The sequence below is a fragment of the Callospermophilus lateralis genome, chromosome 13 (genome assembly GCF_048772815.1).
Source record: "Callospermophilus lateralis isolate mCalLat2 chromosome 13, mCalLat2.hap1, whole genome shotgun sequence".
NCBI lineage: Eukaryota > Metazoa > Chordata > Mammalia > Rodentia > Sciuridae > Callospermophilus > Callospermophilus lateralis.
In genome coordinates this window covers 29,814,064-29,831,055 of record NC_135317.1, presented here as the reverse complement: position 1 = coordinate 29,831,055, position 16,992 = coordinate 29,814,064, and the positions used below count along the sequence as shown (strand labels likewise).

Here is a 16,992-nt window from a genome sequence, read left to right as displayed (position 1 = left end):
GAAAGAGCAGAAGTTTTATTTTTTTATGAAGTCCAATTTTTATCTAGCCCAAAAGTTAGTGGAGGTTTTCTCCTAGAAATTTTATAGTCTTCGTGCCTTTTGTTTAAGTGACTGTCCTTTTCCAAAAAATTGCTTCTGCAGTTTTATGAGAAATTGATTCTTCACATAGAAGGTTATTTCTAGGCTTCCTTGTCCTGTTGGCTATTTGTTTGTGTTTATACCAAATAGCTAATGATAAGTCTTGAAATCAGATAATGTTTAGCCCTCTAATTTTGTTTTCTATTTCCTAAGTTGTTTTGGGCATTCTAAGTTCTTGGTATTCTGTATAAAATTTTGAATATGCATGTCAATTTCCACCAAGATGTCCATTGGAGTTTTTTTTAAGATCGCATCACTGTAGTAAGAACTGACACCTTAACAAATTGTGTCTTACCTATGAAAAAAGTGTATATGTATATGTTATATATCTATAAATGTATATTTTTCAAAATCTTCTTTAATTTCAGTAATATTTTGCAGTTTTCAATGTATGTGTCTTTCACATTTTTTTTATCAGATTTGTCCCTGACTTTAATATATTTTGATGCCATTGTAGTGATATTGTTTTCTTTTCTTTTTTTAACCAACAAACTGATTTCCAATGTTTTTTGTTAGTGTCTAGACTACAACTGACTTTTTGTATATTAATCTTATATTCTATACTTTATGAAGTTTGCTCATTATTTCTAGTAGCACTTTTGTAGGTTCATTTGACTTTTTCTGGGTAGATGATCTGCAAATAGAGTTTTACGTCTTCCATTTCAATCTGGATGCTTTTCTTTCTTTTTAGTGCTCTGGCTAGAACCTCTGGTACTATGTTGCACAGAAGTGACAGGATTAGGCATCCTTATCTTTCCCTCATTTTAAGGAAAAGCTCTTGGTCTTTCATATTAAATGTAATGTTCTCAGTAGACTTTTCAGAGACGCTTTTTCTCAGGTTGAGGACATTCCCTTCTATTGCTAGTTTTCTGAGAATTTTTATCAAGAATCTCTCTCTCTCTCTATATATATATATGTGTGTGTATGTGTATATATATATAGTATATGTTTTTGAAAATATTAAAACTTGAAACTGCACTAAAGCAGTTAAAGATGTAAAGCAGATAAAGATGTAAATCCACACACAAATTTACAAACAACTACATTTATTTCTATATCTGCTATTAATATTAAAAACCATGAATTCATATTTCAGCTCCACAAAGTTAAATTCTCTACCTTTCCCTTAATCGGGGGAAAACTGGAGCCTGTTATCCTTAATAAGTTTATTGGACTGCCTCCTGTGAGTGTGCCCATTCTCCCATCCCTGCCACCATCCCACAGCTCCTGCAGATACCTCCACATCATACTTGGGTTCTGACAGTCACTCTTCTGCTAGTTCCTGCCCTGACATTAACATTCTCCATACTCTGCTTGGCTGTCAGCTCCCTGGCCTGGGCTCCCTTTCTGCGTGGAAGCCATCTCACCCCAGCCATGCTCTGCCACCTTGACTGGAGTGTCCCTTCCACGTGGAAGCTCTTCCCACTTGTTCATGCACTGACATCCCATGCGGATGGCTTCTTCACTGCGCTGCCTTCTGACACTCATGTTAGACTGCACCCTCTGAGGCTCCTCTTTACCCTGCTTAGACACTGGTGGAATCATTGCAAAGCCTGCCGTCCCACTTGGTCATCTTTCTCGCCTTCTGGACTTGAAACTCTCGTGACAAGCTACTTTTCTGCAGCCACTCCCTCCTAACCCTGTTTGGGCTCTGACGTCTTGCACTGTCTCAGTCCTCTGCACTGACACCCTCTTGACCCCTTTGTGGCTCATCCCTGCAGTGGGAAATCCTGGGCAGAAGCTAGCTCCCCTTTTCTTGTTTAGACCCTCCATTCCTCTCCTGCCTCAACTTGGAGACCTCAATTGCCTGGCCCCAACCAAAGACTTTTAGGACTAAGTTTTTAAGGAAAGGAAATGAATAGAGAAGGAAAAGGAAGAAATGACTCATTTATTTTCCACAACTAATTTAGGCTAATTTAAAAATCAAACTCGAGAAAATTTCACGGCATTTTGACATGGATTTTTAAAAATTACATCAGGAGGAAATGACAAATTGACAGTACCAGATTTATCTTCCCCCCCACCCCCAAAACAGGGTCTCTATGTTTCCCAGCTTGGCCTTGAACTCATCTCTTCCAGTCTAAGCCTCCTGTGTAGCTGGGATTACAAGGCTGCACCACTTTATCCTGATCTTTATGTCTATCTTATATGGTTCAGTTCCATCCTTGTAGAAATTTCTGTCATAAGGCCAGTGTGGCCATAATTAAGGTCAACGAGTATAATTATTAAGGTCAAAACTCAGCCCAGAGTCTGGAGACCCAGATATTCCCTTTATGAAGGCAATGAAAAATATATCTGTGAGAGGGAGACTCTGTATTCTTGCAAATCTCTGTGATTAGTCCTCTTTCTAGGCCAGGTATGGCTGTAGAAGATGTCACCACTGAAGTAGGTTCCCTAATTCCAAAGGAAGCAGTGGGATTCTGAAGTACCAGGGGCCAAGTGGCAGTCCTTAAGTGCTGAGGGAGGGACGTCTACCATAAAGAGTGGGAGGGTCATGCTGGTATTCAGAATGTTTTGACTGGCAGACAACTTTGCCACTGGATAGTTGGGTCATGATGTCCTCTAAATTAAATGTATGGACATTCCTAGAGGAATGCCTGATCTCTGTATTATAGGGAAAACTAAGTCTGGTAGCTGAAAACCTGATCCAAGTTGCCACCGGGGAGAGTTTGAGCCTCTTATTGGGTTTCCAGACATAAGTATCTCACAGACACAGAGCCATTTAGATTAAAGGGTAGGTCAGGTGTCCTTGGGGAAGGACTTGCACCATCACCAAAGTACACATCATGAATCTTTCAAGACTTCTTCAGAGGGTCCTGGGTTGATTTACTAAAAGTCCTGCGTGTTGGAAAAAGGAAGTACCCAGGTCCTTTGAGGATTACTATCTACTGGCTGTGAATGGACACTAATCCCAAAAAGACCCAAGTACCACTATGGCCCAAAAGTAAAACTGAGATCTTAATCATATTCAGATAAAACATGTATTTTAGTACAAATAAGACCCATGTTGGACTAAATTGATCCAGAAATTCACCTAGTGGTTATTTCCCCAGCTTATGAAGAGGTAATTTGCCATAGACACAACTAACAACGAACAAATCCTGACATTTGCTCTCTGACCCATGAGTGGGGGCCATTATTGTAGAAAGGGCTAAGCAGAAGCCTCTACAGCTTTATTCCTACCAACAGAGTAAATCATAAGCAATTTTTATCTCTGGGGGGATGGCAAAAATTAATGCTGACATCAAAGATCTGAAAGAAATGCAGATGGTGATATCACGTGCCCTCTGATGCAGATGGTGATATCACGAGCTCCTTAGATTTCTGAGTTTGGCCCATGCAAAAGTCATATGTATCTTAAAAAATGTATGAGGTCTACTGTAACCTTGATGAGATGGTGACTAAAATTTCACATACTGTCCCAGATGAAGTGTCTTTCCTAGAGAAAAATCAGCATGTCCTTTTGCATGTGCTTTGCAGTTACCTACCTAACTTTCCCTCATGCTGATGTGTAAAGACTACCAGAAACAGTTTGCTCTTACTTGTCAGGGTTAACAATATACTTTCGTATCCTTGCACCAGGCTCCTGCTCTCTGACACCAGATATCTTGATGACCTGGATATTTCACAAAACATACATGGGGCCCCACATTGATGACATTATGGTGAATGGACACGAAGTTCATAAAGTATCAGGTTCTTTAGAGACCTTAGTAAGATATCTGTAGAACAGAAGATAGGAGGGAGATAAGCCCCATAAAAATTCAAGGCTCTGTAGGTCAATGAAGCGTCTCAGTGTTCAATTATCATTTATCCAAGGTGAAAGTAAAGTGCTTGCTCCTTGAACCACCTACAATGGAAAAATTCTTGGTTAGCCTTTGTCTTGTGGGGCAACATATATCACATTTGAATGTGCCACTTGGACCATCTGTAAAGTTGCCTGTAAAGCTGCTGATTTTAAGTAGAAATGAACAACAGAAGGATCTGCAGCAATGTCTATGCACAGAGCGTCTATGTTTGTGTCTATGTGTGGAGTCTCTTGCAAGCAATGACCAGATAACTGCCAACCTCTAGGATTAAATCCAGGTCCTCAAGATGCTAGCAAAGTGCTCTTCTACAGAGCCATACCCCAGCTCCCCACCTTTTCCCAAAGACAGGTTAGCCCTTTTAAAATTTTATTTTGAGACAGGGTTCACTAAGTTGCCCAGACTGGTCTTAGCCTGCAATCCTGCCTCAGTCTAGCAAGTGGCTGAGATTACAAGTATATACCACCAAGCCTGGCTGAAACAGGCAAATCTATGCCTTGGAATCTATTTCCTTTGGAAAAATAGCTTCTCTCTTGACATTAGCCTTGGTTGAGATTGAATGCCTATCCATGGTAGGTAGGGGAACATGTGAACTGAACTTTTCATCATGAACTAGGTTTTACCCAGCCAGAAACTCTGTGAGTAATACAATGGTCCATAATTAAATGGAAATGGTATATTAGGGCCTGGGCTTGGGAAGGTGCAGAAGGCACAAGTTAGTTTCCTGTGATTCTGAAGGCACATTGCCCCTTCTCCCTCCTTTGGTCAATGGTCTTTTGGAGATATTCCTTATGACAATGGATCAAATCCTTTTCTGCTGATACAACAAAATACCAGAGGCTAAGAATTTTATGAAGAAAAGAGGAGGATGAATTAGTTTATAGTTTTGGAAACTAAAAGTTAGAGTGGGCAGCCCTATCTGTTCAGCCTCTGGTGAGGGTCTAATAACAGATGGCATCAGGGAAAGAGCCTGGGTGACAGGAGAAAAAAATCACATGGTGAGGTGAGGCCAGAGACCAAGGATGGGGAACAGTCTGTCTCTTTTAGTACAACTCATTCTCACAAGAACTAACTCAGTCCCCAAGATAAGCATACATTCTTTCCAACAGTGATGTCTTCAATGGCCCCCACTCTTAAAGGTTCCACAACCTCTTTATCCTAGGGAACCAATGGGGACCAGTACATGTATCCTTGGGGTACAAACTGAATCCAAATCATAGAAGACCAATTGGCTAAGAAATAAATAGCTCAAGACTATTTTACTGCTCATTCTGTATTATATAGTATTCCACTAGGTCCCACTCAGGGATGATCCTAAAGAATATTGGTGAAGGAAAATTCTTCCTGGGTAGAACTCCAAGGTATACATTTAGTTATCCATCTCACAGCCAGAATAAGAGTCTTGGAATCAAGAAGTGTATGGGCCAGGAGAAAATTGGTGACAAGGTCATGTGGGCAAGAGAGATATTAATGGACCTTTCAGGATGGTCACAGATTGTGAAGACATTTGCATCTCATGTGAATGATGATCAAAGAGCATTCAGTGGAGAGGAGGTTCTTAGTAACTGGTGGGAGAACCACACACTCTGGGGTGCCAGTCAGTCTCTAGGGTTTGTTCAGTGAACCCATGAGCACAATGGCCATGGTGGGAGGGAGGCAGGCTGTTCATTGGCAGCCACATGGGCTTCCCTTTACCTAGGCTGGCCTGGCTAACAGTACTGCTGAGGGCCTACCAAGTGTCAACAAGAAATCAGTATAGATATGGTCCCATTCACCTGGGAAAACAGCAAGCCACCTGGCGGCAGGTTGATTATATCAAACCACTATTATCTTGCTGACTGGAATAGATGTTTTCTGCATATGGGTTTGCTTCTCTGCCCATAACGCTTCCTGTAGTAGTGTTATCCACCATCATGGAATTCCCCATGGTATTACTGCTGATTAGTGATTCCCAAAGAATCTTCTTCCAAAGCCATGAAGTACAGAGGGCTCACGGCCAGAAGTGATTGGTCCTACACCACATGCTACATCACATGGAAGCAATTGATAAATTTTAAAAAGGTGTAAGGCTTAGGAAAGACTCTGTTATAGTGTCACTTGGCAGGCAACATCCTGAAATCATGAGGTGCTGTCTTAAAGGATACTGTCAATTCTTTGAAACAGAAAACAACATAGGATATTATGCATCTCATAACCAGAATAGACGAGTCTTGGAATCAAGGGGCGCAAGTGGCTTGATTCATGATTAAATCCAATAATCCATTCATGGAATTTTCATTTTCCATTCTGGTGACCTTGAGCTCTGCTTACTGGAAGGTCTTAGTCTTGGAAGAGGAATTGCTCACTAGGGGACACACCAAGGGCTCCCTTCCAGTCAGCGAGGTCTTCTGCTCTTACAGAGAAGGAAGGCATGCTGATGTCTCCTCAGAATCTGCAAGAAGGACAATCTCTAGAAAGGGCTTCTGGAAAACACATTCTGGAGAGTACTGGGAGAATTTTGGTTCTGGTAAGTTTATCCAAGAAGAGGGAACATGTATGATGATGTGAGGGGGAAAAAAAAAGAAGTGTGTCGCATTAGCTTGGGTAGAGGGAAGTGAGGGGAGGGGAGGGGATGGGGGATAGGAAGGGCAGCAGAATAAAATAGACACTACTTTTGCTGTATATATATACGTGACTGCATGACCAATGTGATTCAGCAACCTGTACACTCAGAAAAAGGAGTAATTATACCCCATTTGATTCAAATGTATGATATGTCAAGATCATTGTATTGTCATGTGTAACTAATTAAAACCAAAAAAAAAAAAAAAAAGAGGAGAGAACACAACACATGCACTGCTTTTTATTTATTTGTTTGACTAAATGGAAAGAGAAGTCAAGGTTTTAAGGTCTGTAGAAGTAGACAAATCTTTTCCAGACCTCTGAGGCACTTGAAGATGCAATTAAAAAGAGGTTTTTTTGTTTTGTTTTTTTTTCTTAAAAACTGTCCTGTCTCTCTCTATGTTAATGTAGGGCTGAAATAGAGCAGGGTTCCTGAATAATATAACATTAATATTAGGTCAGTCACTCACTTTTACAGCTTCCACTAGGGAATATGCCAAGCTTCTTACTAATCATAGATTCTATAAGCATCCTAAACAAAGGGCCAACTTGTTCCTCTAAGGCATTTCCTATCTTTGTCCCTATTCTCATGTTGGAGTTAAGTTCTTAGACTCTAGAGTCTGACAGCTGGAGTTTGAATCCTGGCTCACTTTCTAGCTTTGGGTAAGTCATTTAACCTCTCTGTGCCTAAGTTTCCTTATCTGCAAAATGAACATATAGTAGTATTTCCTTTGGAATTGTTTGGAGGATTAATTAAGATAACATATGTAAAGTCCTTGCAACTGTACTTGGCCTAAAGCAAGCGATGAATAAACATAAGCAATTGGTAATATCATGAGTTGGCAATGCTTACTAAGTCTGCTCTCCAGCAAAACAAATCATTTTACATCCCGTTTCTTTCTGTAACAAACCTGCAGAACACCTGTTAGACAACTGTTATGGGCTGAATTGTGCCCTCCCCCCACTTCCTCATTCATATGTTAAAGTTCTAAACCTCACTCCAATTGAATCTATTTGGAAATAAGACTTTATGGAGATAACTGAAGTTAAATGAATTCATAAAGGTGGGATCCTCATCCACTGGACTGGTGACCTTATCCGAAGAAGAAGAGACACCAGAGATCTGTCTCTGCATAGTACACAGAAGAAAGGCTACTTCTTGCTGTGAGGATGGGCAAAAAGATGGCCATATACACGCCAGAAAGAGAGGCCTCATGGACACCAAGCTGGCTTCTTGATCTTGAACTTTATCCTCCAGAACAGGAAGAAATAAACATCTGTTGTTTTATCTACCAGTGTGCAGTATTTAGTTATGGTAGCCCTAGGTGACTGATATAATAACATTATGAATTTTATAATTTAAATATTCAGTAAGAGACAGATTAGCACTCCAGAAAAACAGTCTCTGGTGTTTTAACCTTGAATACCATTTGCCTGCTGTGACATTCTACCATGGAAGGTGACCGCAGGAGAGTCACACACCCTTGGTAATGCTGTCCCTTGGGTTCCCCTTGACTAAGTTTTTCCTACAAAACTTTCAGGGATTCCCTGTCTTTGAGGAGCTTACTCTTACTTCCTCCTGCTTTTGGGTCCATCACAGCATGGGTGAGACTAAAAATTTAGTTGATTTGGTCACTGACCAGTGAGTAGTGTGCCCCTCGAGTCCCCGAAGAGCTTGATAGGAGTGCCTAGAGTCTTGATCCTCCATTGTCTGAGGGCACCCTCTAAGCTTTCCCTCTGGTTTCTTCTGTTCCCCTTTCTTCCTGAGACCTCCAGCCCCTCCTACTCCAGAGCTTTTTTACCCCAAGACTTGCTTTTCAAAACGTGTGTCTACAGCAACCATTCACCATTCAACCATTCAACGGAATCATCCTGACTGCAGGTATAGGACCCCAGGGAAGAAGACTGGGGCCCTGGGGAGGTGAGGCCAGCCTTTGAATTTTCACTCCCATTTCTGTATACACTCTCTCTTTCTTCCAGATTTTCCCAGGAACTCTCTTTCCTCCAAGTCACAGAAGAAATGGTCCTGGGGTTTAAAGCTGAAATACTCAGCGATCCAAATTAATAAGTTGCTTGCGTAAGAGAGTCCTCTACTTGAAAACAAATTTGCTTATGAAGCTCATGTAAAAATACAATAGGTATGATGGATGTATAATGTGTATGTGTGTGATATGCATGATACAGAATATAAAATATAATATTCATTTTTTTATAAGTAAGAACTATTGTTTCTTCTTACTACATTAGGTATAACAAAGTCAGCTTAGGGAGTATATTGTTGAGTTTGGGTCTGCACCAACTCATGCATTGATTCACAATCAGCTGTTTCGAATTTACTCCAGAATTTATTTCTCAGGTGTAGGGTATTCAGAATCTCTTATCAAGGCTTTCTGAAGATCACAGTTAAAAAATAATCAGATTCAAGCCAGGTGCCGTAGTAGTCCACACCTGTAATCCTAGCAACCATGAGATTGAGGCAGGAGGATCACGAATTCAAAGCCAGCCTCAGCCAAAGCAAGGCGCTAAGCAACTCAGTGAGACCCTGTCTCTAAATAAAATACAAAATACGGTTGGGCATGTGGCTCAGCCATTAAGTGCCCCTGAGTTCAATCCCCAGTAACTACCCCCTGCTTCCCCCCAAAAAATTCAGAAGCAAAATGAAAATGAATCTTTTAAAAAGTTTATTAGCTCACACTAAAAACTCTGGGATGATAAAATCAAATTCGATTTCTATGTATTTTGACTCTAAATGAACTGTATAACAAAGTTTTGATGCAGAGTAATCCTGCAAGTAAATAGCAATTGTTCTAAGGTGCCGAGTTTGGAACTCGTTACACCTGGCAAGCCCTGAGCCAGCCCAAGCCGGGCGCTAGGGGAGGGCTGCGGGGGTTCGGACCCTGTCCCAGGGCCACCGGAGTTCCCGGGTCCCGCCCGCCCCGCGCGCCCCTCCCGCGCGGCCGCCGCCCCCTCCCCCGCCTCCGCCGCAGGGGGCAGGGCAGGAGGCGGGCGCCCGTCCCGCCCGGCCCCGCGACCCTTTTAAAGCCTGGCGGGTGCTGGCGGGACACCGCGAGCCCGGCTGCAGGGAGAGCGGCGCCCGAGCTTCCCCCGAGCAGCCGAGAGCCAGGCCGCCCCGCTGCCCCCTGCGCCCGCCCGGAGGGTCGGGCCATGAGCCCCGGCTAGCGCGCCCTCCCGCCCGCCGGCATGCTGCGCCCGCTGCTGCTCGCCGCGCTCTGCCTGGCCGGCCGCCCCGCGCCCGCCCGCGCCTGCCAGCTGCCCTCCGACTGGAGGCCCCTGAGCGAGGGCTGCCGCGCGGAGCTGGCCGAGACCATCGTGTACGCCAAGGTGCTGGCGCTGCACCCCGAGGAGCCCGGCCTCTACAACTACCTGCCCTGGCAGTACCACGCCGGCCAGGGGGGGCTCTTCTATTCGGCCGAGGTCGAGATGCTGTGCGACCAGGCGTGGGGCAGCATGCTGGAGGTGCCCGCCGGCTCCAGGCTCAACCTCACCGGCCTGGGCTACTTCTCCTGCCACTCCCACACCGTGGTCCAGGACTACTCCTATTTCTTCTTCCTCAGGTGAGCCCGGCACCGCCGTCGCCACCGTCTCCTCTGCCTGTAGTTAGGGTTTCCTGCAGCCAGGTGGGGGAACCCCAGGGGTCCTGTACGTGCCAAACTAGAATATGCCTTAGGGCCCTTGGCTTAGGCTTCCTTTTTCTCTCCTGCTCCGTCAGACTTCTCTGCAAAGATCCTGGCACCCCCCTGCCAAACGCCCTTTTAAAAACGCAGATGATTTCGGTGTTAAGGTACACAGAGCGGTGTTTCACGCACAGGGTCAAAAGTGCTCTCCAACAACCCATTTGACTCATCTTCTTTTAAACTGGCTTCAAGTAGAGTAGGAGTAGATTGGGATGGGCAGAAAAACAGTCTTTCCACTCAGTCATTGGGATCCGGGCTCTGCCCTTCTGCCTGACTGATATTTGAGCCAGTTATTTCCCAAGAACTTCCACAACTTCACTTGCATAAAGTGAGAAGCAAGGCTGGTTGGTACTAAAACACAGTTATGCCTACAAAGCACCAGTGACAGAGAAGTTGCTTAGTCAATATTCATTCTCTTTCTTCCAACCCCTTCCACGGACTTCAGTGCAGGAATACAGCTCAGGGTCTTCTTGTTCCACTGTCTCCCATCTCCACCTGGTTATCTAAAACAGCAAAGGTTTGATGGGAGGGCCTGCTGGGGTTCAGACCCTGGGTCACAATGTTTTGAAAAGAGGCTGCAGATAGTTTCCAGTGATTCTCGATCCCCTGTGGTCTGTGACAGTCCATGAAATTGGCCTGTGGTCAGGATGGAATGCTGTACCCAAGAGTTCAGTCAAGTCTTATTGACTATAAATTCTACCGAAATTTGAGATGCAGAACAGCAGATGGAACCCTAAATCCATTGGTTAACTGCCTTTGAATTAAGAGTGATATAGTACATCTGAGAGAAACATTCAAATGAAATCTACCCTGTACTTCAAGATAGTGAAGTGAATTAAGGCAAAGTTGTCTCTGATCAATGACAGTTCCAGCTTCCCGGTCTGAGGTGGCATGACTCTGCCTGGGTTTGCAGATCCATTTTTTAGCTCGCATCCTTTCTCAGAAGGAAAACAGTTCCACAGAGGGATGTTCATAAGCTGATGGCAACACGTGTTTTCCATATTGAAGCCAGAATATCTAAGTTTAGAACACATGTCCTGCTTTGTGTTGGCTTGAGTGGTTTAGCTAGATTAGTTTTTTTTTTTTTTTAAATAATTGCTAGGAAAGTCTAGTTTGTAAAATAAAGTCTGTCAGGGCTGAGAGAATGCCCTTTCTGATACAGAGAAACTTAGGTTTTTCATGTTTTTATTTAGGAAAAATACTGAGAACCAGCTCTAAAAACTATTCAACTCTTTATTTTCCAAGAGTGGGGGTGAGCCCAAGTACTTGAGCAGACATTATTGTTTCCCGTTTTTTAAATCATGAAATGCAGTTTTGTCCACTGGCTCCGGTGGTCAGCCAACTCTTTCATCTTTTGCTCTTACATATTTACAAAAAGTTAGGGCAGACATACAAAACAGTAGTCTGACAGATTCTCATTTTACAGGGCTGTCTTGCCCTGAAGTGTGTCGACAACTGCATACAAATCTTTCCTCTTTTGTTATTCTAGGATCCACTAGATGGGAACAGACTCTAGTAGGGGGAGTGGCAGAGGAGACTCACTGGGGAGGCCATCCTGCCTGCTTTTGCTCAGATTGTAATTCATCTCCTTTTTCTTTTTCACGACTTAATCTTTCCAGCAAGTGCTTTCTACTAGGCTCTGTAAAATGACTCACTAAGAAATATACTTACATGTATAATAAATATATTTATTTATTTATATTACCTTCATTCTGCTCCAAGTGCTTTATTGTATTTTCTAATGCAATCCTTGCCGCACCACCAGGAAAGTAGGCGCTATTATAATCCTCTTTGAACAGATGGGAATACTGAAGCTTAGAGAAATTGAAACGTGTCGGGTCTTGAGCCCATGTCATTATGACTGGCCTATCTCTCACCAGGAAAGGAGATCCAGGAGGAGGAAGGCCCCTGGCATGCAAAGAGACAAACAGACATATGCACACACTTTCCTGCCTCCTTTGGCCAAACTCATTCTTTAGAAAACCTTAAGAATAAACCCAAGTAGTGAGAGGCAGAGAAAACAATTAGAAGTTGTAACTGCTTCAGGAGAACCATGCCAGACATCACAATGAAATTGGCAAGACCCTTGTTTTGGTTAGCTGTTTTGCTGCTGTGACTAAAAAATCTGACCAGAACAATTGCAGAGGAGGAAAAGTTTGAGGGCTCATGGTTTCAGAGCTTTTAGTCTATAGAAGGCCAGCTTCATTCTTCAGGGCTTGAGGAGAGAACATCAGAGTTGTTGAATAGTTTTTAGAGCTTGGCTCTCAGTGGGAGAGAGTGGTGGAGGAAAGCATCTCACATCATGGTGATTAGAAAGCAGAGAGACTCCAGTCTCTAGAAAAACAAAATATGTTACCCCAAAGCTTCGCCCCAATTCCCACCTCCCCCAGCCACACCCACCACTTCATTTACCACTCAGTTAATCCCTGTAAGGGGATTAATTCATTGATTGGGTTAAGACTCTTACAACCCAATCATTTCTCCTCTGAACTTCTCGCACTGTCTCACACATGAGCTTTTGGGGGACACCTCACATCCAAACCATAACAACCCTTACACTCTTGATGACTCTTGATTAAAGTTGATATGTCCCCAGTGGTCATGTGTATATCTCTGAACTTTTTCCTCTTCTCTATTAGGATGGATGAAAATTATAACCTCTTGCCTCATGGAGTCAATTTCCAAGATGCCATCTTTCCAGATACACAGGAAAACAGGAGGATGTTTTCCAGCCTTTTCCAGTTCTCTAACTGTTCCCAAGGGCAGCAGCTAGTGGCTTTCTCCAGTGACTGGGAGATCCAGGAGGACAACAGGGTAAGAATTGGCTGAACCCTGTGCCATGTAGTGAAATAGCAGGATAGCCCTATCTTGTTTGAATTTGTAACCAAAGGAGTTAAGGGTACTGTTCCCAAATCTGGACCAAAGCCCCCATCCTCTTCTGTTTCCTTCCCATGTCAGGAAACACAGGTTGTGAACTTTGGATTCCTAAGGCTTTGCTGTTTGATAAGGAGCTCTTCACAAAATGTGGAAATGAGATGGGAGGAGGATTGGCACACTGTGCCTCAGTTTCCCCTTCTGCAAAAAGGAGAGAATGGCAGCATTTATATGATAGGACTGGCCCCGTATGATTTAAATATATAAAAATGTGTAAATACCTTGATGTTGTGCTTAAAAGTGCTCAATGCACATAAGTCATTATGACTGTTGTTATTGACAGTCTAGGGTTCTAAGGAGTTGTCTTTTTTTTTTTTTTTTAATATTTTAGTAGTTGTTGATGGACCTTTATTTATTTATATGTGGTGCTGAGAATCAAACCCAGTGCCTCACACATGCTAGTCAAGTGCTGTACCACTGAGCCACAACCCCAGCCCCAAGGAATTGTCTTTGTGGGGAAGAAAAACTCCTTAAGAAAATGAAAACTAAACAGCAATCATATCTAACACTTCTGTTATTTTTTATTTTAAAAATTTATTTATTATAATTTTTTATACATGATAGCAGAATGCATTTCAATTCATAGCATATACATGGAGCACAATTTTTCATTTCTTTGGTTGTACTCACAAAATAGTCATTCCATTCGTGTCTTCATACATGTACCTAGGGTAATGATGTCCATCTAATTCCACCATCTTTCCTACCCCCATTCCCCCTCCCTCCCCTTCCCTCTGCCCTTTCCAAAGTTCCCCATTCCTCCTATGTTACCCCCCACCCCCAATTATGGATCAGCGTCCACTTACCAGAGAAAACATTTGACCTCTGGTTTTTTGGGATTGGCTTACTTCACTTAGCATGATATTCTCCAACTCCATCCATTTACCTGAAAATGCCATACTTTTATTCACTTTTAAGGCTGAGTAATATTCCATTGTGTATATATAGCACAGTTTCTTTATCCATTCATCTATTGAAGGGCATCTAGGTTGGTTCCACAGTTTAGCTATTGTGGATTGAGATGCGATAAACATTGATGTAGCTTCATTTCTCTAGTATGCTGCTTTTAAGTTCTTTGGGTATAGACCAAGGATTGGGATAGCTGGGCCAAATGGTGATTCTATTCCACGTTTTCTAAGGAATCTCCCTACTGTTTTCCAGATTGGCTGCATCAATTTGCAGTCCCACCAGTAATGTATGAGTGTACCTTTTCCCTCTACAACCTCACCAACATTTTTTGCTTATTATGCAAGAATATTGCTTATATTCTTGATAACTGCCATTCTGACTAGAGTGAGATAAAATCTTAAGAATAGTTTTGATTTGCATTTCTCTAATTACTAGAGATGTTGAACATTTTTTCATATGTGTTGATCGACTGTTATCTCTTCTGAGAAGTGTCTGTTCAGCTCCTTAGCCCATTTATTGATTAGGTTGTTTGTTATTTTGGTGTTAAGTTTTTTTGAGTTCTTTATGTATCCTGGAGATTAGTGCTCTGTCTGTGCGTGTGGCAAAAATTTTCTCCCAAAATGTAGGTTCTCTGTTCATCTCATTGATTGTTTTCTTTGCTGAGCAAGAAACTTTTTAGTTTGAATCCATCCTATTTATTGATTCGTGATTTTATTTCTTACGCTTTAGAAGTCTTGTTAAGGAAGTCGGGGCCTAATCTGACATGATGAAGATTTGGGCCTACTTTTTCTTCTGTTAGGCACAGACTCTCTGGACTAATTCCTAGATCCTTGATCCACTTTGAGTTGAGTTTTGTGCATGGTGAAAGAGAGGGGTTTAGTTTCATTTTGTTGAATGTGGAATTTCAGTTCTCCCAGCACTATTTGTTGAAGAGGCTATCTTTTCTCCAATGTATGTTTTTGGTGCCTTTGTCTAGTATGAGATAACTGCATTTATGTGGGTTTGTCTCTGTGTCCTCTTTTCTGTACCATTGGGCTACATATCTATTTTGATGCCAATACCATGCTGTCTTTGTTACTATTGTTCTGTAGCATAGTTTAAGGTCTGGTATTGTGATGCCACCTGCTTTACTCTTCTTGCTAAGGATTGTTTTGGCTATTCTGGGTCTCTTATTTTTCCAGATGTATTTCATGATTGCTTTTTCTGTTCCTATGAGGGATATCATTGGGGTTTTGATTGGAATTGCGTTAAATCTGTATAGTGCTTTTGGTAGTATGGTCATTTTGACAATATTAATTCTGCCTATCCAAGAACAATGGAGATCTTTTCATCTTCTAAGGTCTTCTTTAATTTCTTTCTTTAGTGTCTATAGTTTTCATTGTAGAGGTTTTTCACCTCTTTCATTAAGTTGATGCCCAAGTATTTTATTTTTTTGAGGCTATTGTAAATGGGGTAGTTTTCCTAATTTCTCTTTCAGAGGATTTGTCACTGATGTACAGAAATGCATTTGATTTATGGGTGTTGATTTTATGTCCTTCTACTTTGCTGAACTCCTCATTTATTAGTTCTAGAAGTTTATTGGTGGAATTTTTTGGATCCTCTAAGTATAGAATTATTTCATTGGCAAATAGTGATAGTTTTTCTTTTTTTTCCTGTTCTTATCCCTTTTAATTACTTTCATCTGTCTAATTGCTCTGGCTAGAGTTTTAAGGACTATGTTAAATAAAAGTGATGAAAGAGGGCATCCCTGTCTTGTTCCTGTTTTTAGAGGGAATGCTTTTAAAAAATTTTCTCCATTCATAGTGATGTTGGCCTTGGGCTTAGCATAGATAGCTTTCACAATGTTGAGAGAAGTTCCTATTATCCCTAGTTTTTCTAATGTTTTGAACATGAAGCGGTGCTGTATTTTGGCAAATGCTTTTTCTGCATCTATTGAGATGGTCATATGATTCTTATCTTTAAGTCCATTGATGTGATAAATAACATTTATTGATTTTTCACAAGTTGAACCAACCTTCATCCCTGGCATAAACCCCACATCTGTGATTTTTTAAAATGATGCTTGCTAAGATTTAGAGGGTGACTATTGTGGTTATGTAAGGATCATGATTTTGGGGGTATAAAAATATAAAAGGATCTTCCAGTTTGGCCAAATACCAGTTTGGGGGACATTTGAGGATTCTTATTTTTCCAAAATAAGGCATTCCCAAAGCAATGTTGGGTGGAGAGTGGGCCAGGTCAGTTTAACTATGGAGTGGTGGCCCATCACTCCCAGTCTTTATCAAAGGTGATGTCGGGGCATTGTGTCAGACTGCTGGAGAAAGAACTGATGTGGGTCTCACATGGAATAAGGAACTTTTTTTCATAGGTTAGAAATCAACTTGCATACATTAGTTGGCAACCTTCTTGGCACCCAAGTAGGAAGTGACTTCTCTTGTCTGATGACCCAGCCTACGTAGCTGCCTGTTCTGCCAAACCTTCTTATCTCCTACCCAGGCACCCTGCCCCCAGAGATCTTCTTTATACTCTAGTACAGAAGCTGCTAGTGTGATGCGCAGTGTACATCCAGCCAACGGAAGATATTTATTCTTTCCCAGTATCAAGTGTTTCCTTCCTCAACTCCTCTATCATATTGACAGCAATCTAGATTCTTCTAACACCCCCTTCAGGCTTTGCCTGATTTTTCTGAAAGCTTGTCCTATATTTTGCCCCCACCATGGTTCCACCTGTTTTCTTTTTCCCTTCTTAAACTTGACTATTGGTCACTCCATAGTGAATTGCATGCTCCAAGGCTAAGTTTGACTATCCCAACCCTGAGTCACACCTAGTATGTTCCAAACACAATCTTTTTAGGCCTGGCCCTTTGGCTCTGCATTGCGTGAGAGCTTTGCTTATATAGCTAGACCCTT

The 16,992-nt window shown here is 42.1% G+C and overlaps 1 protein-coding gene across 1 annotated transcript in view; it reads left to right on the top strand.

Moving 5' to 3' along the window:
- The first annotated feature begins 9,577 nt into the window (after window positions 1-9,577).
- The window catches only part of Ccdc3 (coiled-coil domain containing 3), a 111,750-nt gene continuing 104,335 nt past the window's right edge, over window positions 9,578-16,992 (top strand). The window contains exons 1-2 of the mRNA XM_076831534.1: window positions 9,578-10,120; window positions 12,880-13,054. Of these exons, the coding sequence (XP_076687649.1) occupies window positions 9,747-10,120; window positions 12,880-13,054 (549 nt within the window). The 5' untranslated portion in view covers window positions 9,578-9,746. The remainder of the gene's footprint in view (window positions 10,121-12,879; window positions 13,055-16,992) is intronic.